The 22,329-nt window shown below is 40.9% G+C and overlaps 1 protein-coding gene across 1 annotated transcript; it reads left to right on the top strand.

Annotated features, from left to right (window-relative positions):
• Nucleotides 1-1,486: 1,486 nt before the first annotated feature.
• Nucleotides 1,487-5,832, top strand: LOC138879456 (uncharacterized). The gene is made up of 3 exons (XM_070159067.1): nt 1,487-2,047; nt 4,711-4,775; nt 5,823-5,832. Exons 1-3 carry the CDS (start codon nt 1,487-1,489, stop codon nt 5,830-5,832), a joined length of 636 nt encoding a protein of 211 aa, XP_070015168.1.
• The last annotated feature ends 16,497 nt before the right edge of the window (nt 5,833-22,329 follow it).

Raw genomic sequence — 22,329 nt, 5'->3', positions numbered from 1 at the left:
ATGCTAAGTTTACAAAATACGAGTTTTGGTTGAGCTCAGTTGCTTTCTTAAGGCACATGGTATCGACAGAGGGCATTTAGTTGGATCCCTGTTAAGAAGGTTAGATGAGTGTGAGGTGAGCTTTCAAAAGCTCAAGACTACTTTGACTACAGTGCTAGTGTTGGTGTTGCCCACAGGTTCAGGATCTTATAGGGTATATTATGATGCATCTCGTATTTGACTTGGTACGGTATTAATGCAGGTTGGCAAGGTGATTGCATACGCGTCGGGACAGCTGAAGGTTCACGAGAAGAATTACCATGTTCATGACTTAGAGTTGGCATCCATTGTTCATGCGCTGAAGATTTGGAGGCACTATCTTTATTGCATGTCGTGTGAGGTATTCATGGATCATCAGAGTTTACAGTATTTGTTAAATCAAAAGGAGCTCAATTTGAGGCTGAGGAGGTGGTTAGAGCTATTGAAAGACTATGATATCACCATCTTGTATCATTCCAGGAAGGCCAATGTGGTGGCTGATGCTTTCAGTAGAAAGTCAGTGAGTATGGGCAGCCTTGCGTACATTCTAGTTGGGGAGAGACCGCTCGCATTAGATGTTCAGGCCTTGGCCAATCAGTTCGTGAGGTTGGATGTTTCTGAGCCCAATCGTGTTCTAGCTTGTATAGTTGCTCGGTCTTCATTGTTTGAGAGCATTAGGGAGCGATAGTATGATGACACTCATTTACTCGTACTTAGGGATACAGTGTGGCATGGTGATGCCAAATAGTTTACTGTTGGAGAAGATGTAGTTTTGAGGATGCAGGGTCGTGTTTGTGTGCCTAATGTAGATGGACATTGTGAGTTGATTCTTAAGGAGGCCCACAGTTCCCGGTATTCTATTTATCCGGGTACCCCCAAGATGTATCTGGACTTGCGACATCATTATTGGTGGAGATGGATGAAGAAGTATATAGTTGCATATGTAGCTCGGTGTCTAAATTGTTAGCAAGTAAAGTATGAGCATCAAAGACCTGGTGGTTTGCTTCAGAAGATAGAGATTCCTGAGTGGAAGTAAGAGCGTCTCACTATGGATTTTGTTGTTGGGCTCCCACGGACTCAGAGGAAATTTGATGCAGTTTGGATTATTGTGGATAGGCTGAGCAAGTCAGCGCATTTCATTCCTACGGTAGTTACCTATTATTTAGAGTAGTTGGCATAGATTTATATCTGTGAGATCGTTCATCTTCACGGTATGCCCATGTCTATCATTTCTCATCGAGGTACGTAGTTCATCTCGCACTTCTGGAGGACAGTGCAGTGTGAGTTGGGCACGTAGGTTGAGGTGAGCACATTATTTCATCCTTAGATAGATGGACAATCCGAGCATACTATTTAGATATTGGAGGATTTGCTCCGCGCTTGTGTTATACACTTTGGGGGCTCTTGGGATCAGTTCTTGCCGCTTGCGGAGTTTGCCTACAACAACAGCTACCGGTTGAGCATTTAGATGACTCCCTATGAGGCATTATACGGTAGGCGGTGCCAGTCACCAGTTGGATGGTTCGAGCCGGGGGAGGCTCGATTATTGGGTACAAATTTTGTACATGATGCCTTGGATAAGGTCAAGATTATTCATGATAGACTTCGCACAACTCAGTCCAGGCAGAAGAGTTATGCTGACTATAGAGTTCGTGATATTGCATTCATGTTCGGACAGAGAGTATTGCTCCATGTATCACCCATGAAGGGTGTAATGAGGTTTGGAAAGGAGGGAAAGTTGAGCCCTAGGTACATCGGACCTTTTGAGATTCTTCAAATAGTGGGTGAGGTGGCATACAAGCTCGCATTGCCACTTAGTTTGTCAGCAGTTCATCTGGTATTCCATGTGTCCATGCTCTGGAAGTACCACGGTGATCCGTCTCATGTGCTAGATTTCAGCTTTGTCCAGTTGGACAAGGATTTGACTTACGAGGAGGAGCCGATGGCTATTCTCGCCCGACAGGTTCGTCAGTTGAAGTCAAAGAGTTATCCTTCAGTTCGAGTGCAGTTGAGAGGTCAGCCCGTCAAGGTAATTACTTGGGAGTCCGAGTTGGACATGTGGAGTAGATATCCACACCTTTTCACCAGCCCAGGTACTTTTCTATGTCCGTTCGAGGATGAACAGTTGATTTAGAGGTGCAGTCCGTTTCGGAGCAGAAGAGCCGTTTTCAAGTAGTAATGTGATGACCCGATAGGTCATCTTATGTTTTAGAACCAAATTTTGTGTTTCGAAGCCTTAAATATCTTATCTTACCAAAGTATTTTTTGAAAGGCTTATATGTTAAAAACTGATAAAAGCAAGAATATTTACCTTAGAAATTCATTTGAGTTGACTTTGGTCAATATTTTGAGTAAACGGACCCGGATTCGTGTTTTGCCGATCTCGGCGGGCCCATATTGTAATTTAGGACCTGTGCATATGCCTGGAATCGAATTCAAAAGTCCCTAGCTCGAGATATGAATTTTTGTTGAAAATTGAAAATTTAAAAGTTTAATGATTTTTAAGAATTGACTGATGTTTTGTCTTGTTGATACCAGATCCGTGTTTTGATTTCGGTGCCTGGTACAAGTCTATTATTATATTTATGACCTGTCTATGAAATTTGGTTAGAAACAGAGTTGGTTTGACGCAATTCAGATGGCCGGTTGTGAAAATAGAAGTTTTAAGATTTTCTTAAAAATTTCATTCAATTTGGTGTTCAATTCAAAGTTCTAGGTGTTATTTTGGCGATTTGATCATGCTAGCAAGTTCGTATGATATTTTTGGACTTGTTCGCATATTTGGTTTGGAGCCCCGAGGGTTCGGGTGGATTTCGGTTAGGCTACGGGTGTTTTAGAAACTTAAAATATATGGTTTTTTTGCTTTAGCTAGTTTCTAGTGCATTGTGCTTTGCGATCGCGAAGGGGATCTGAGCTGGGGGAGGATTTCACACTATACGAACGTGAGACCATGGTCGCGAACGCAGAACTTTGGGGGGTTTGCTTTACATGAGTGCGACCCGTCACTCGCGAACGCGTAGCGTTAGCTAGTCTGGGCAGGGGACTTGAGATTATTCTACGCGAACGTGGGTCTTGTCCCACAAATGTGAAGGTCAGGAGGGCTAAACCTCTACGAACGCGTGTAACCTCTCACGATCGTGTAAGCCTAGCAGGCTCTGCTCTTCGCGAACGCGATTAACATTGACGCCTAGTGATAAAACAATCCTAATTACGGGATTTTTGCCATTCTTTCAAAATTTCAAAACAAGAAAACCTAGAGGCGATTATCCCAAGAGATTTTCTTCCCCAATTTGTTAATAAGTGATTCTAACCTACTTTATTTCAATTGCCCATTACATTTTATGAGTTTTCAACCTAAAATCTAGGATTTTCATGGTGGAAATTGGGAGTTTTGGTAGAATTAGGGATTTTTGTAAAATTGGAATTTAAAGCTCAAATTGAGGTCGGATTTCGAAACGAATTATATAACCGGGCTCGGGGATGAATGGATAAATGGATTTTTGTCCGAACTTCGGGTTTTGACCAAATGGCTCGGGGTTGATTTTTGACTTTTGGGGGGAAAGTTTGAGAAATCTATATTTATGCATTTTAGTTGATTCCTTTAGCAATATTTGATATTATTGAGTTAATTGTGGCTAGATACGAGTGGTTAGGAGATTGATTCTAGGGGAAAGGCCCCGATAGAACTTTGAATTGATTGCAGAGTGAGGTAAGTATTGTGTCTAACCTTGACTTGAAGGAAATATGAACCCTCAGAATATGTGGTATGTGATTCTCATGTGAGCAGAGTATATGCAAGGTGACGAGTGCTTATACGCCGTCGGATTATCTGTTTTCCCTGATTTTTCGCTTTTCCTTAATTATTTACTTCCATGTCTTAACTGTTATTTTCTTTAAATGCTTCCATGCTTAACTGCTACTTGTTAATCAATATCCTCCCCTGTTAATAATGTTAGCTATTTCCATAGTTTCATGATTCTCTGCTATTTTCTTAAATTGACTTACTTGCACTTTCTAATTGTCAATTACTGGATTGGTCTCGCTGTGTAGTATTACTTGTGTATATTCCTATATTGTACAAGGTTTCCTTTTTGGTTCAGCTTAGTAATTGTTGATCGTAAAGGTTTTTGGTAGTTTGAACTGTTAACTTGACTATGCACATTGATTATTTGGTACTGATATGGTAGGATCGGGCTTTCATCGCATCTGGTGTAATAAGGGTGGGTTGATATGTTGAAATAATAGTGAATTATGTTGTTTATATTGATATATAGTAGGATTGGGTTGTGTGCTACAACACATTTATATGTATTATCTCTGTTGTTGATGTTGTTACGGTGAAATAAGGGAGGATTTTGTGTTGTCTGGTGGGATCGGGTTGCGCACCACAACAACCTATATGTTTCCATTTCTTGAGCTATGTTGGTTTTCGGTGTTTTTATTCGAACTGTTAAGAATTGGTAATTCTGGACGACACCGGTTTATTTCTTGAGGTTGTAGTTATTATTTTCAATTGACTATTTTATCCTATTCTGTATTTCCATTTTTCTGTTATTATTATATACTGCATACATATTGTAGTGTAGGTGACCCACCTTAGCCTCGTCAGTACTTCATCGAGGTTAGGCTCGGTACTTACAGAGTAAATGGGGTCGGTATTACTCATAACTACACTCTGCACTTCTTGTGCAGATTTTGGAGTCTGTCCCAACGGTGGTTATTAGCGTGCTCGGATTGGACAGTTGTGGAGACTTGAGGTATGGATGCTCAATGCCCATAGCTCCTGGAGTCCCCTTCCCCTTTCTATTTTGCTGTGAAATTTCAGGCAGATAGCTTTGTATTTATTTCAAACCCTTGTATGTATTACTCTAGTATCTCGTGCACTTATGACACAACGTTCAGGGATTTGTAGCAGATGTTTGGCAGTTTTAGCTTCCGCATTTATATCTTAGTTTATTTTAGTTATTTTAGTTATTTCTCATTAGTTAATTCAACTATTTAAAAATGGCTAAAATGTTCTAACGTTGGCTTGCCTAGCAAGTGAAAGGTTGGCGCCATCACTATCCCGACAGTGGGAATTCTTGGTCGTGACAGAGATGATCTAGTAGTCGTAGTGGTTGACCTAAAAGAAACCATTGAGGTTCTAAAGAGAGAAAAAAATGTTCTAACTAAAAGAATTGAAAATATTGAGCATGATAGAGATGACCCATTGGTAGTAGTTGTGGATCTAAAAGAAACAATTGAGGAATTAAAAAGGGGAAACCATTCTGGGAACATCCAAAAGGGAAATGAAGTTTCAAGTGAGGCACACATTAAGCTTGAAAATAAACTCTAATTGGTGAAATCTAGTTTGTGTGCTGAACTTGATAGAAATAGATAACTTCAAGAAGATCTAGGGAGAGTTAATAATGACTTAAAAAATTCTCTAAAGTGGACCTGGTCCTCTGATACAATCACTGCCATGTATACAAGCAACTGTGGGAACATGCAGGGATTCGGGTTCCAAAAGGAAAGGACTCCCTCCAATCTAGATAGCAAGTATGTTATTATTCCTGATAACCGGCTTTGTACTCACTGTGGTAATACTGGGCACTTTAAAGAAATCTGTAAGGCTAGAATTTAGTCCCAATAGAAAAACAATGTTTTTGTTGAAAAGGTAACTACTACTAAAGAACCTGGTTCCTCCATTAAAAAACGTATAATGCCTACTTGGACAAAAAAAAGTTTAATTCGCCCATTTCCTCACTACAAGGGACCCAAACTTGCTTGGGTTCCTAAGTCTAATACTTGATTTTCTTGTGCAGGGAGGAGTGAAAGGAAGCAACCAAAAATGATATATGGATAGTGACTGCTCTAAGCTTATGACGGGAAGCATTGATGATTTCCTTTCACTCAAAGACCTGCAAGGAGGGAGTGTCACCTTTGGCAATAGCAAAAGGGATACATTCTAGGAGTAGGAAGAGTTGGAAAGACGCTCACTCTTTCAATTGAGAATGTGTACTTTGTAAATGGCTTGAAATATAGTCTACTGAGTATCTCTCAAATTTTCGACAAAGGAAACAAAGTGGAATTCTTATCAAAAACCTGCACAGTCACAAATTCCATGACTGGTGATGTGGTTCTGTTGGCAAAAAGATTCAAAAATATCTATGCTGCTGATTTTGAGTCTTTGCACAATGGGGATCTTACATGTCTGAGTACTATTGATGATGATGCTGAGCTATGGCACAAAAGATTGGGACATGCAAGCTTTTCATTGCTGGACAAGTTGGTCAAGAAGGACCTGGTCCATGGGCTGTCCGAGTCAAGGTTCAAAAATCACAAGGTGTGTCATGCATGTGTAAGAGGAAAGCAAGTCAGGTCCTATTTCAATCCCAAGAATGAAGTAAGTACCTCAAGTCCACTTGATCTCCTCCATATGGATCTATGTGGACCTATGAGGGTGCCAAGTAGAGGAGGAAAGAAGTACATTTTTGTCATAGTTGATGACTACTCCAGATTCACATGGACCTTGTTTCTCGGAACCAAGGATGAAGCCTTTCCAGTCTTTTGTTGTATTTGTGAAGCAGATTCAAGTGAAGATAAGCCATAATGATTTAAGTATAAGATCTGATCATGGCATATAGTACGACAATGCAAAATTTAACGAATTCTGTGCTGAAAATAGTATAAGTCATAATTTTTCAGCTTTTAGAATACCCCAACAAAATGGTGTTATGGAGAGGAAAAATAGGACTCTTGAAGACATGGAAAGAACTATGCTAATTGACAGTGGCGTAGCAAAAGGCTTTTGGGCAGAGGCAGTCAACACTTCTTGCTACTTGGTCAACAGGTGCATGATCAGGTACCTCCTGAACAAAACTCTATATGAATTGCTGAACGGGAGGAAGCCCAAGCTAACTCACCTAATAACGTTTGGATGCAAATGCTTCATTCTCAATAATGGTAAGTGCTAGGAAAATTTGATGCCAAAAGTTATGAAGGAATATTTCTTTGATATTTCTCACAAAGCAAAGCATACAAGGTCTACAACAAAATGACTCAATATGTTGAAGAAAGCATACATGTAATCTTTGATGAATCACACCACCTATATGGGAAAGATTCACATGATAAGATTGATCAAGACAGTGAACAGTCGAATGTTCCTGGAGAAGTCGTTGATATGACAAATGGAAAGGCGGAATTGATGAGCCAAGTCAGAGAATCCAACGAAGAAAATACAACAGAACCTTCAGCTGATGCAAAAGAACCTAGTTCCTCTATCACAACAATTGAAGCAGATGACAGAGTTGCTGATGTCGTGCAAGGAACTACTGGTGGTGAGCAGAGAAGTGGTAATCACCCATCCTTAGATGCCAACAACGGGTCCCATTTCCACGGAACCTGGATCTTCATACAATGAGATTCAGGTGTCTAACTGGAAGCACAAAAGTTCACATCCTCTCCAAAATGTGATTACTCTCTTGATTCAGGAATTCAAACCAGATCAAAGACAAAAAGCTCATTTGCCTTCTCAGCTTTCCTTTCTCAAATTGAGCCTAAAAATATCAAGGAGGCATTGAAAGACACTGACTGGATTACTTTTATGCAAGATGAACTCCATTAATTTGAGAGGAACCATGTACGACACCTGGTTCCTTGACCCTCAGATAGAACAACTATAGGAACCAGGTGGGTATTCAGAAACAAGCTTGATGAGTTTGGGGATACAACAAGGAACAAGGCCAAGTTAGTAGTTCAAGGATACAATCAAGAAGAAAGGGACTGACTATGATGAGATTTTTGCCCCAATTGCTCTAGTGTAAGCCATCAGAATCCTCATTGCCTTTGTATCTCATATCGAATTCAAACCGTTCCAAATGGATGTCAAAGTGCATTTCTGAATGGATATTTAAAGGAAGAAGTTTTCGTCAAACAACCACCTGGTTTTGAGTGTCATGAGTATACTGAACATATGTTCAAACTTGAAAAGACATTATATGGGCTGAAACAGGCCTCTCGTGCATGGTATGAAAGGGTGTCCAAATTTCTTCTTGAAAATGGATTTACAAGAGGAAAAATTGACAACACCCTATTTTTGAAGAAACGGGGGAGGAACCTGCCCATTGTGCAAGTTTATGTTGACGAAATCATCCTTTGTGCAACAAATGATTCCTTGTGCGAGGAGTTTGCAAAGCTTATGGGAAACGAGTTTGAAATGAGCATAATGGGGGAATTGAATTTTTTCTTAGGTTGCAAGTTAAGCAAACCCTTAAGGGAACGATGATATGTCAACATACATACATTAAAGAGATCCTGAAAAGATTTGAGATGGAAAGTTCAAAGACCATTGATACTCCTATTGCCACTGCCACCCGTCTGGACATGGATGAACCTGGTTCTCCTGTGAACGAAACCGTGTACAGAGGCATCATTGGCTGACTTTTGTATCTCACAACTAGTAGACATGATATTGTATTCAGTGTGGGATTATGTGCTAGATTTCAATCCAGTCCAAAGGAATCTCATCTGAAAGCTACCAAGAGGATTCTAAGGTATCTCAAAGGAACGCAGGACCTAGTTCTCTACTATCTTTCAGGAGACAATTTCGACCTAATTAGGTATGCTGATGCTGATTATGCTGGTTATTTGGTGGATAGAAAGAGTACATCCGGCATGGCTCACTTTCTAGGGTCATGATTAATCTCATGGGGTACAAAGAAACAAAACTCTATGGCTCTTTCAATTGTAGAAGCTGAATATATGGCAACTGCCTCTTGTTATGCTCAATTACTATAGATCAAGCAATAACTGTAGGACTTTGGTGTGTTTTTAGATTGTGTGCCACTACTGTATAATAACACAAGTGCTCTCAACATGGCAAAAAATCTGGTTCAGCATAAGTGAACAAAGCACATTGATGTGCGACACCATTTTCTTAGGGATAATGTTAAAAAGGGCGTCATCTGCATGAAGTTTTGCAAAACAGAGGACCAGGTAGCAGATATCTTCACCAAAGCTTTGAGTAGAGAGCACTTTGAAAGGAATCGATTAGCTTTAGGGCTGATAAAATCAAACTGAGTACGAGGTCCCTCAATGATTGTTTATGAAAGAATGAACATGCAAAAATGCTAAAGTCATTTCTGGCAAATTCTAACTCATCTCTATACCGTTACAAGTAAACACTCATGAAAATTATAGAGTGAACAAGCAGCCAATAACTTTGAATCTGGGTAGAAAGTTGAAGCTCTCATTTACAAAACTTAGTCAGGGAACCTGGTTCCCTTGACTCAGGTTAGTAGCTCTTTTTTACACTCATGCACACTTTAAATGGCTATAAAAGTGCCACATCATTAAATGTTTATGTCTCTCTCTCTCATTTACTTAAAACCAAACATCACACCCATTTGTAACATACCTGTCTACCAAATACGTTATACCCATTTGTGACCGGTCCCTCACTTCCTCTAAATAATCCCAAAAGGCATCTCTTTCCCAACAATCCACATCAAAGACACAAAATTCTCTTCTTTTTCAAAAGCAAACCCTCTCTTTCTCGTGTCTCTACTTCCAAACTCCAAGTGTCATCCCCACTGTGCCTTCGTCTCATGAAGCACAGGAACGTGCATTTGAGTCTCAACCGTCACCAAGTCAAAAACCCACACCGGACAAAAACCACCTATTGGCTCTTCTCCAACCTAATCGAGTTCTAGTTGTCACTGCAGTTGTAAGACTCAGATCCCCAAGAGATTTGTTGCTCCAACTTCTCCTTCTGCTTTGCTAGAAAAAATTCCAGATGACGAAACAGTAAATGGAGACGAGGGACAAGAGGTCTCCAATCAAAAGGTTGGGGAAACCTTTAAAACTCAACAATATGTGGTTGACAGTGATGAAATTTTAGCACTGCCCCGATCCAAGCTTTTATCTAAATATAGCCACTCCAACAGGTAATATTCCTACTACATCTTCTGATTCTATTTTGGGGGTGAATGAGAGAGAAGCCATTGAGAACATGTTACTGATTTCTACTGAGGGAGGTTTGGTTGGAAGATATGAGTGTGATGATGAGACCATTGGGTATCAAGGGGAAGGTGAAAGTCACAAATTTGAAGGTGGGGAACTGGTGCCCTTTGGAAACTTGGCACCAGTCAGTACTACTGGGAAATAATAGAGGGACCTGATCCCTCTACCCAAGAAGATCACTCTGCTCCTAGTTGGGATGAAATCCCTTTCTTTTCAAAAAAATACCAGGTCAGTACTGATCCCACTTTTTGTCCTTAATTCGACGCTGAGCCGTTGAACTTTGTCAATCCTGAGATAAGATCTCTATCCGAAGAGGAAAATGAAAATAGTAAGGAATACTATGACAATGTGATTGTAGCAAGCTTCATTGCTTCTAGAAGTGGTAGGGAAGCTCCAAAAAATCCCATTCTCAGAAGACCCACCACCAGGCTGCAAAAGAAGTTAGCTTATAGACTGTTTTGAAGAACAACAAAGAGGAAAAGAAAAGAAGGAGGTCAGTGAAAGGAGGAAAGCTATTAAATGAGGAGGATGTGCCTCCCTTACATATTGTTCATATTGATGTTGAAGAGATGAATGAGGAACCTGCTTCCTTAATTTGTAAATCCTCTAAGAAACCTTTGATTCCAAATCCCAAGAGAGGGTCATCTATGAAAGATTTAGAGGTGAAAAGTGTCGAGGGAGAGAAGTCTGGTGAAAAATCTTCTAAGAAGAATTAAAAGAAGGAGAAAACTCTAAGGAAGTCTGTGACGAGGAAGGCTAGTGACAACGAGGAACCTGGTTCCTCCAAGAAGGCCAAAGTGATTGTGTCAAAGGATGGAGGCAAAGAAAACCTTAGGAAGTAGAGGGTGCTATAGGGCATAACTTTCGCACCTAGAATTCTTGATATGGCAGCGATGCGATAACTGTTTGACATTTGTGAGTTTCAAAAGTGGACACACTTGTTTACTAATGAGAGCCCTAATGTGTATGAGGAAGAGGTGTTTAGTATGTTTATAGTGGAAGATGATAACATTTGCTTGAAAGTCAATGGCGTAGATTTTGTGATGGATGAGGCTATTCTAGGGAGTATATTGGGAGTGCCTACTGAAGGGCTCTCATCCATTGAGGGGACCTATTCTCCTAACTTCAGAAGTGCCATTCTGAGTGCAGTAGGGGGAACGACTGCACAAGAAGTCCCTCTTTCCAGTGTATCAACTTCTGTTTGACATGGTGAATAAGGTCTTGCTTCCACGCATAAAAAGGTGTTCTATCACTTCAAAAGTAGACCCATTCCTCATGGAAGCACAGGATGCCTACACCACCATCAATCTGCTTGGTCTTATGATAGAGCATATGAATAAAGTGGCAGACTTCAAGGACGGAAATCATGGCTTACCTTATGGGGTTTTTCTCACTAAAGTGTTTAACTTCTTTAAAGTTCCTTTGGGAAGAACAATAGTGTGAAATCGCAAGCAAACTTTCTCAAAGACAACCTTGGAGGAATGTGAGTGTATTGATAAGAAAAGAGGTGTTGGAAGCAATTCCACTATCTCGTAATTGATTGATGCTCAGAATGCTGCCAATGAGGAGATCAGGAGGTTGAAGGCTTGGAATTCCATTCTTGAAGGGCAGCTTAGTCAGGCCAAGAAAGCGCCTAGTTCCAGTAGTGCACAAGGCATAGAGGTTGCTCGCCTGACCAAAGAAAATGCAAATCTCAAGATACAGGTAGAGGACCTGAAAGAGAGCTTGATTAACGAACAAGTGTCTGCAAATGCTCGAATGGACATCCTTCTTAGAATCCCTGCCTCCCCTTTCTAGTGCCCCCTAAGCAGTTTCGTTCCCTGTGTCAAGTTGATTGACGTTTGTCCTACCTTAGTTCGTTTTTGTTGTTTCTATGACCAGTACTTTAAGCTATTTTTTTGTGTCTGGATGTTTTTGTAACAATGATGTTACTATCTCTGCTTACTTCTCCTAATGTTAATGAGCATATGATCTTTTACTATGCATGTTATACTCTTGCACTATGTTTTTATCCATGTTGTGTGCACACATGTGACCTGAGTTAACTTTGCTAGAATTCTTTTTGCGTTTACTTGTGTCTAATCTTTTTATGATGCCAAAAATAGTAAGAACATGAGAAGGGGGAACAGGTTCTCAAGGGGAATAAAGTCTTTTTGTAGAAAAATCTGGTTCTCAGGGGGAACCTTAATTATAAGTTTGTCATCATCAAAAAGGGGAAAATTATTAAGTTACGTGCCTTTGTGTATTTTTATGATCTAACAAACTTTTTAATAAGAACCGAATTGGGAACCTGTTACACATCCTCAAAGTGCTCAAGAACAACAAGTCTCAAGTCTGGCGCAAGTCCCAACAACTTGAGTCAAAAAATGAGAGAGGAAACAGATGTTCATCAGTTCCTCTGATGATATTACAAGTCAACTCTCTACAGCTATAAAGTCGCTGCATTGTTTTCTACACACGCAATAGTGCAATAGTCCCCTTTTTGAGCATGCCTTGTACCGGATAATTGCATACATCATCCTAATGACCTCACATGTATATTACCAACATGAGGCAAGGGAAATCAACACACTTGCACAACTCTAAATCATCAATTCTCTCTCAAGTGTGTCGCCAACTTCAAGTCATTGAAGAACAAAGCAACAACAGAACCAAGGACAAAATCTGAGTATCAAGTCTATCATACGTCCTTAGTAATATTGTGTCTTTGTTAGTGCCACTTATTTGTAACTCCCACTCAGCTTATTTAGAAGCATTTATGTAGGAGATTTTTTGTAAAATCATAAACCATGTGTTTGTGTTTGGCTAGAGTTAGTCAAAGTATGTGCTTTGTAATAAAGTTATTACAAAGAGGCTTGTAATAGAGTTGTTAAACGTAGGTGAGGGATTAAGAGGTTAATTCCTATCACAACCCATGTTCTCCCTCTGTGAACATTCGTGACAACACCTAGTCTCTACGATTGGGTAAGCCTAACAAATTACAGAAATTGAATTAAAGATACAAAACTAGCCAACTAATAGGTAAATGTAATTAGAACAGTTTAAGATGCCGTTCGGCGTATACAATAAAAACACTCTCGACTGAACATATCACTCCCAAAACCCAAAATCTCATTAATCACAAGCTAAAGAAAATACATAGTGTTCTAACTCCAGAAGTCTAAACGAAGGAAAAATACAGGAAGTCAATAATTGAAGGGAGAATAGAGAGGGACTTCTAGGTGTGCGGGCACGGCAAATATACCTAGAAGTCTCTGAATCACCTTGCCTCATGGATAGTATGGCTGACCAGAAGAACCTAGATCTGCACACGAAAAATATGTGCAGGAAAGGGCATGAGTATACCACATCGGTACCCAGTAAGTGCCAAGCCTAACCTCGGTCGAGTAGTAGCGAGATCAGGTCAGGGCCCTACTGGTTATATATATAACAAGGTAGAATAGTATGAGAAGTGACAGTATAATTAAAATACTAGCAGTAAATAAATATGAAATCACATAAAGAAATAACTCATTACACAAAGATAGCAACATGAGGATCTCCCAGGATAACGCCCCATAGTCCCAAACGTAAATGTACAGAGGATCTTCTAGGATACCATCTCGTAGTTCAAATCGTAAATGTGTAGGGGGATCTCCCAAGATACTATCCCGTAGTCCCAAGGATAAATGTGCAGGGGAATCTTCCGGAATACCGTTCTGTAGTCCCAAAATAAATACACAACAGTTTCAATAAGAAGATCTACAATTCTATTCAAGTTTGTATCAATAGACATGAAATTCCTACTCTAAACATGCTACACATAATCCAAGTAAGTAGTTAAAATAGATAAGAGAGTTAAGTCACATAAGCATGTTTTCCTAAGCTAAACATGAGGCTTCAATACTAATATTACCCAATTAAAGGAAAACACAGATATTTACTTAATGAAACTGGGGTTTTTTAATAATTAGCACGTGTACGCACTCATCACCTCACATACACAACATTCATATAGCAACAGTACCAAAATCCTAAGGGGAGTTTCCCCACAAAAGGTTAGACAAGCCACTTACCTCGAACCAGCTCAAAATCAATCTGATATCACACTCTTTCCACGAGTATCCAACTCCGAGTGGCCCAAATTTAATCAAATTAATTACATAACATAAATAAAACTACAAGAAACTAATTTAACTAATGAATTTAAAGCTACAATGAGAAATTAGAAAAAGACGCCCAAAAATCCTCCTTGGCCCACATATCAGAATCGGGTAAAAGTTACCAATTTATAATACCCATTCACTCACAAGATCACTCGTCCAAAAATTACTCAATTCCGACAACTAAAACTCGATCAAAACCCAAAAACTCGATTGGGGAACTTTTCCCCCAAATTCCCATTTTCCACTCAAATTCCTTGATGTGATGACCTAATGGGTCATCTTTCATTTTTTAGAATCCGATTCCGTATTCCGAGACCTTAAAAACCTCACTTTATTTCTCCTCAAATTGCATGTGTAGTCCGCATGTGCTTCCGGAAAGCCTTATATGAAAATTTGAGAAAAATATTGAGTTTTCCTTTAAAATTAATTTGAGTTGACTTCGGTCAATATTTTGTGTAAATGGACCCAGACCCGTAATTTGACGGTCCTGGAAGGTCCATAGTAAAATATGGGATTTGGGCGTATTGCCCAGAATTGAATTTCGAGGTCCCTAGCCCGAGAAATGAATGTTTGAAAAAAATTGTCAAACTAAAAAATATAATAGTTTATGGAAATTTAATAATGTTTGAACAAGTTGGTATCGGGCCCACATTTTGCTTTCGAAGCCCGGTACAGGTCCGTTATAATATTTAAACCTTATCTGTGAAATTTGGTGATAAACGAAAGTGATTTGACGTGATTCAGACCTTTGGTTGAGAAAATAGGAAGTTTGAAACTATCTTGAAAATTTCATGTGTTTTGGTGTTGAATTCATAGTTCTAGGTATTATTTTGGTGATTTGATCGCATGAGCAAGTCCGTATGATATTTTGGGACTTGTGTGCATGTTTGGTTTGGTGCCCCGAGGGCTCGGGTGAGTTTTTAATAGGCTACAAAGTGTTTTGAAACTTAAGAAATTTGCTGGTATGTTTCAGGTCTGCAGGCTCCACATTTGCAAAGCTTAGCTCACAAATGCAAGCATCGCATTTGCGAAGAAAGTTCACATTTGCGATTAGTGAGGCTGGGAGGGGACCTTCGCAATTGCGAAGCTCAAGATCGCATTTGCGATGGGAACAGGTCGCGTTTGCGAACAAGTGTTCGCATTTGCTATGAAAGCAGGTCCTGGACATTTTTTGCATTTGCGATGAAATGTTCGCATTTGCGGGGTTCGCAATTGCAAACCTCTGATCGTAAATGTAATATTTGCAACTGTTCAAAAACGATTTTGGACGATATTTTTGATTCATTTCTCAAATTTTCAAACCCTAAACTTCAAAAGGCGATTTTCCAAAGACCAATTCTTCCCCAAATCATAGGTAAATGATTGTTAACTCATTTCTTTCAATCTATCTCATCTTTTTGCAATATTTCATCACAAAGTCTTGGGTTTTTCGTGGTGGAATTGGGTGTTTTTGGGTAGAATTTAGGAATTTCAAAATTTGGGAATTTAGACCTCAAATTGAGGTTGGATTCCAAAACTAATTGTATATCCGGGCTCGGGGGTGAATAGGTAATCGGGTTTTGGTCTGAACCTCGAGTTTTGACCAAGCGAGCCCGGGGTCGATTTTTGACTTTTTGGGGAAAATGTTAGGAAACTTGTAATTATGCATTGGAATTGATTTCTTTAGCGATAAGTGATATTATTAAGTTAATTATGACTAGATACGAGTGGATTGGAGGTGGAATCGAGGTAAGTGTTGTGGCTAACCTTAGCTTGAGGGATTAGGCATTGTTGCCTTATTTGCTACATGTTTAGTTGTTGAGTACGACATATACGTGAGGTGATGAGTATCTATACCTTGTCGTCGTGTCATAGCATGAGAGTGAACCTTATACTTGTGATTATTGTGTTTCTTTATACATACTATTCATGCTTAAACTGGTTATTTTTCATGTTAAACAAGTATTATCATGTTTTCATGGTTTGGGATAATTGTTAAGCATTGACTCAAGTTGAGATTCATATTGGGAATTTAAATGTTGAATTGAGGTTGTTTATTGATGATTCCCTTGTTGAATTGTTATTGTTTCTAATTTTTGGGCGAGTAAGAGTGTAAAACATGAAGGGTGATGTCGTGCACGATATTGTGAGTGAGTATTAATGGATGAAGGGTGATGTCGTGCCATATTCTGTGAGTGTTAATGCACGAAGGGTTATTCCATGCCATGATTATGAAGGAGTTAATGCACAAAGGGTGATGTCGTGCCGTTTTTGTTGTTTCTTATGGTGAAGGCGAGAGTAAAAGCACAAAGGGTGATGTTGTGCATATGTTGTTGGGTTATTATTTCTGTTGGTTCAAAGCATGATATTTACTTTGTCTCTTAACTGTATTGTTCCAGAACTTGATAGTCCCCCCCCAGCATGACTTTCCCCTTCCCGTTATTATCTGTTAAATTTCTATTATTATTATTTTCTCGTATATGATTTAACTACAGAGGTTTATATTGTTGTCGTTACCTAGACTCGTTAGTACTTTGTCGAGGTTAGGCTCGACACTTACCAGTACATGGGGTCGGTTGCACTGATACTACACTCTGCACTTTCTGTGCAAATTTCAATTCCGGACCTCGTGAGTAGAGTTTGGGTTTCCGCCTTTAGTCCATTGGATACCCAAGATAGATCTACTGGCATTCGCAGACCTTGGAGTCCCCTTCCCTATATCTTAGACTTCATGTCTCTTTTCATTTCGAGAACAGGTGTATTTCTTTTAAACCAGTGTTTGTAGAAAATTCTTAGAAGTTCGTGGATTGTGACACCAGATCTCTTGGTAGTTATGTATTAGTATTTTAAACTGTTATAAGATTTCCGCACTTCATATTTGTTTAGTTTAAGTTATTGTTAATTACTGTTTTGGTTAATGATTAATGGGTTAGAACTGTATCCATTGGCTTGCCTAACATTCTAAGAGTTAGGCTCCATCATGATCCCGACGGTGGGAAATTCAGCCCATGACAAGTTGGTATTAGAGCCCTAGGTTGCCGAGGTCTCACAATTCATGAACAAGCTAGGTAGAGTCTGAGGGATCGGTACGGAGACGTATGTGCTTATCCCCAGAGGCTACGAAGCTTAGGAATAACTTCACATCTATTCTTCTCTATCGTGTGATTTGATTTCTCAATGCTAATGGAACTTCTACTCTATCCTTTCGTAGATAGAGAGAATATGTACCGCTTCATCAACTGATCAGCAGCCCGAGCCCCCGGTAGTAGCTCCAACGAGGGGTAGAGGACGAGGCTGAGGCCCGTACTAGAGGACGAGGCCAAGGCCGTACTAGAGGCTGAGGCAGGGGCAGGGGCAGGGCTAAGCCTAAAGCTCGAGTAGTAGCACCAATAGCGGAGCCTTAGGTAGAGTTTGATGATGAGGTTCCGGCTCAGACTGTTCTGGCAGGGCCAACTTCGGTTTCTCGAGGGGTTCATTGCTACCCCAGTACTTCAGGATGCTTTGGTCCATGTAGTGGGCCTTATGGAGAGCATAGCTCTGACTGGCACGTTCCCTATAACACTAGCAGTCTCTCAGGCTGGGGGAGGAGCCCAGACTCCCTCTACCCATACTCCGGAGCAGATGTCTCCTCAGTTCCAGAGCCCAGCAGCTCAGCCAGTGGGAGTAGCTCAGCCAGTTGTTGCGGCTTAGGCCACTGGTGGAATATCTATGTCTTCTGAGGCCTTGTTGAGGTTGGATAAGTTCACCAAGCTTTTCCTGCTTCATTACAGTGGGGCAGCATCTTAGGACCCCCAGGATTATCTTGACCGCTGCCATGAGGTGTTGCGGAACATGGGGATAGTAGAGACTAATGGGGTCGACTTTGCTATATTCCAGATGATAGGGTCTGCCAAGAGATGACAGAATGATTTTGTGTTAACTAGACCAGCTTGGTCGCTTGCCTTGACTTGAGACCAGTTATCTCATCTATTTCTAGAAGTTCCTTCCTATCATTCAGAGGAAGGACTAACGTAGGCAGTTTGAGCATCTTTAGCAGGGTAAAACTCAATACGAGACTAGGTTTGTGGATTTGGCTCGTCATGCTCTTCTTATACTCCCCACTGAGAGAGAGAGAGAGAGAGAGAGAGAGAGAGAGAGAAGGTGAAGAGGTTTATTGAGGGACTCGCTTAGACTATCAGATTGCAGATGGCTAAGGAGACAGGGTGCGAGATTTCTTTTTAAGATGCGGCCAATGTGGCCAGGCGGATTGAGTCAGTTTTAGCTTAGGGGAGTGGTCAGAGGTCTGACAAGAGGCCTCATCATTATGGTAGGTTCAGTGGTGCCTCGTTAGGAGGCAGAGATTCTTTTTGTAGAGTCCATCCTCCCAAGTTGTTTTATTCAGCACTTTAGGCTTCTCACGGTGCTTTAGGTTGTTGTGTCCCTCATATGTAGTTTTTTGATAAGCTAACCTACAGTGCACCACTAGCTCCTATCAGTGCACCTCCGCTTTAGAGTTTTCAGGGTGGTTACTCATGCCATCAGGTTCAGTTTCAAGGGCAGTTGTCTCAGCAGCCGAGGTCTTGTTATACTCGTGGTGATCCAAGGCACATTGTTAGATTTTTCCCTCGAGCATCTAGAAATTCTTAGCATCAGGGTTCTCGTGCCATAGTTCCGGCACCGGGTATTCTACCGCATGCTCAACTAACTAGAGGTAGGGGTCAGGTAGCTAGAGGTGGAGGTCAGGCTGCTAGATGTGGAGGCCAGCCAGTAGGAGGCCGTCCCAGGGTTGTAATTCAGAGTGGTAGGGCCTAGCCCCGATGTTATGCTTTCCCAGCCAAGCCTGAGGCTGAGGCATCCGATGCCGTTATCATAGATACGGTTTCACTTTGCGGTAGAGATGCTTCAGTTTTATTTGATCTAGGGTCTATACACTCCTATGTGTCATATTATTTTGCTACGTATTTGGTTGTGCCTCGTGATTCTCTGAGTGCTCCTGTATATGTATCCGCATCGGTGGCTGATTCTATTATTATAGATTGTGTCTATTGCTCGTGTGTGGTTATTATTGGGAGTCTTGAGACCCATATAGATCTCTTACTTCTTGATATGGTCGATTTTGATGTCATTTTGGGGATGGATTGGCTGTCACCTTATCATGTTATATTGGACTGTCATGCCAAGACCGTGACCTTAGACTTGCCGGGGTTGCCTCAATTGGAGTGGAGAGGGTCTCCTGGTCATTCTACCAACAGGGTTATCTCTAATATGAAGGCTCGACATATGGTCAAGAAGGGGTATTTGGCTTATGTTCACGATTCTAGTGCAGAGGTTCCTTCCGTACCAGTGGTTCGTGAGTTTCCAGAGTTGGAAGAATTGAAGGAGCAGTTGCACGATTTTCTTTATAAGGGCTTTATTAGACCTAGTGTCTTGCCGTGGGGTGCGCCTATATTGTTTGTGAATAAGAAAGATGGATCGATGAGGATGTGCATAGACTATCGGCAGTTGAACAAAGTCACCATCAAGAACAAGTATCCATTGCCGAGGATTGATGATTTATTTGATGAGCTTAAGGGTGCCAAGGTGTTTTCGAAGATTGATTTGAGGTTTGGCTACCATTAGTTGAGGATTAGGGCATCCGATGTCCCCAAAGACAGCTTTTCGGACTTGGTACAAGCACTATGAGTTTCTAGTAATGTCATTCGAGTTGACAAATGCCACAACAACATTCATGGATTTGATAATATGAGTGTTCAAGCCCTATTTGGATTCCTTCGTGATTGTATTTATTGATGATATCTTGATCTATTCCCGCAGCCGAGAGGAGAATGAGCAGCATCTTCGAGTTATTCTTCAGACTTTGAGGTACATCAGTTATATGCTAAGTTTTTGAAATGTGAGTTTTGGTTGAGTTCAGTTGCATTCTTGGGTCTCGTTGTATCAGCAGGGGGTATTCAGGTGGATCCTAAGAAGATTGAGGTAGTCAAGGACTGGCCTAGACCCACATCAGCTATAGAGATCCGGAGTTTTTTAGGCTTGGCGGGTTATTACCATCAGTTTGCATAGGGGTTTTCATCTATAGCAGCCCCTATAACTAGGTTGACCCAGAAGGGTGCCCGTTAGGTGGTTGGATGAGTGTAAGGCGAGCTTTCAGAAGCTCAAGATAGCTTTGACTACAGCGCCGGTGTTGGTGTTGCCCCTAGGTTCAGGGCCATATCCAGTATATTGTGATGCATATCGTATTGAACTTGGTGCGATGTTGATACAGAATGGCAAGGTTATTGCATATGCTTCACGACAGTTAAAGATTCACGAGAAGAATTATCGAGTTCATGACTTGGACCTAGCAGCCATTATTCACGCGTTAAAGATTTGGAGGCATTATCTATATGGCGTGTCATGTGAGGTGTTCACGGATCATAAGAGTTTGCAATACGTGTTCAAGCAAAAGGATCTCATTTGAGGCAGAAGAGGTGGTTGGAGCTATTGAATGACTATGATATCACCATCTTGTATCATCCTGGGAAGACCAATGTGGTGGCCGATGCTTTGAATAGGAAGTTGGCTAGTATGGGTAGCCTTGCGTATATTCCAGTCGGTGAGAGACTGCTTGCTTTCGATGTTCAGGCTTTAGCCAATCAATTTGTGAGGTTGGATGTTTCGGAGCCCAGCTATGTTCTAGCTTGTACGGTCGCTCGGTCTTCATTATTTGAGCATATCAGAGGTCGACAGTATGATGACCCTCATTTGCTTATCCTTAGGGACATAGTGGGGCATGGTGGTGCCAAGCAGGTTACAGTTGGAGATGATGGAGTTTTGAGGATGCAATGTCGTATTTGTGTGCCCAATGTGGAGGGACTTCGTGAGTTGATTCTAGAGGAGGCCCATAGTTCCTGGTACTCCATTCATCCGGGTGTCGCCAAGATGTATCAAGACTTGCAGCAACATTATTGGTGGAGGTGGATAAAGAAAGATATCGTCGCGTATGTAGCTCGGTGTTAGAATTGTCAGCAGGTAAAGTACGAGCATCAGAGACCTGGTGGTTTGCTTCAGAAGATTGAGATCCTGAGTAGAAGTAGGTGCGTATCACTATGGATTTCGTTGTTGGACTCCCACAAACTTAGAGGAAGTTCGATGTAGTATGTATTATTATGGATAGGCTGTCCAAGTCAGCGCGTTTCATTCCTATGGCAGTTTTCTATTCTTCTGAGCGATTAGCAGAGATTTATATTCGTGAGATCGTTCGTCTCCATGGTGTGCTTGTGTCTATCATTTCTGATCGTGGTACACAGTTTACCTTGCATTTTTGGAGGGAAATTCAGTGTGAGTTGGGTATGTGGGTCGAGCTGAACACGACATTTCATCCTCAGACGAACGGATAGTCCGAGCGTATTATTCAGATTTTGGAGGATATGCTCTGTGCCTGTGTTATTGACTTTGGAGGTTTTTGGGATCAGTTCTTGCCGTTAGCGGAGTTTGCCTACAACAACAACTATTAGTTGAGCATCCAGATGGCTCCTTATGAGGCATTATATGGTACACGGTGTCGATCGCCAGTCGAGTGGTTTGAGCTGGGGGAGGCTCAGTTATTGGGTACAGATTTAGTACAGGATCCCTTGGATAAGGTTAAGATCATTCAGGATAGACTCCGTATAGCTCAGTCCAGGCAGAAGAGTTATGCCGATCGTAAGGTTCGTGATGTGACATTCATGCCCGTAAGGTTCGTGAGAAAAATATTGAGTTTTTCCTTTAAAATTGATTTAAGTTGACTTCGGTCAATATTTTGTGTAAACGGACCTGGACCCGTGATTTGATGGTCCCGGAGGATCCGTAGTAAAATATGGGACTTGGGCGTATGCCCGAAATTGAATTCCGAGGTCCCTAGCCCGAGAAATGAATTTTTGAAGAAAATTGTTAAACTAAAAAATATAATAGTTTATGGAAATTGAATAATGTTTGAACTTGTTGGTATTGGGCCGTATTTTGGTTCCGAAGCCCGGTACATGTCTATTATAATATTTAAACATTATCTGTGAAATTCGATGAAAAATGAAAGTGATTTGAAGTGTTTTGGTGTTGAATTCATAGTTCTAGGTGTTTTCTTGGCAAGTTGCTCTCATGAGCAAGTCCGTATGATGTTTTAAGACTTGTGTGCATGTTTGGTTTGGAGCCCCGAGGGCTGGGGTGAGTTTTGAATAGGCTACGA

The sequence above is a fragment of the Nicotiana sylvestris genome, chromosome 10 (genome assembly GCF_000393655.2).
Source record: "Nicotiana sylvestris chromosome 10, ASM39365v2, whole genome shotgun sequence".
Lineage (NCBI taxonomy): Eukaryota > Viridiplantae > Streptophyta > Magnoliopsida > Solanales > Solanaceae > Nicotiana > Nicotiana sylvestris.
Note: the sequence above shows the minus strand (reverse complement) of the source record. Positions and strands in the feature narration are given on the sequence as shown.

Excerpts from the sequence above, each read along its gene's own strand:
- LOC138879456 (XM_070159067.1), top strand. The coding sequence starts at position 1,487 with ATGACTCCCTATGAGGCATTATACGGTAGGCGGTGCCAGTCACCAGTT. Across the intron at positions 2,048-4,710 it reads TGAGAGGTCAGCCCGTCAAG|ATTTTGGAGTCTGTCCCAAC; the intron begins GTAATTACTTGG and ends CTTCTTGTGCAG.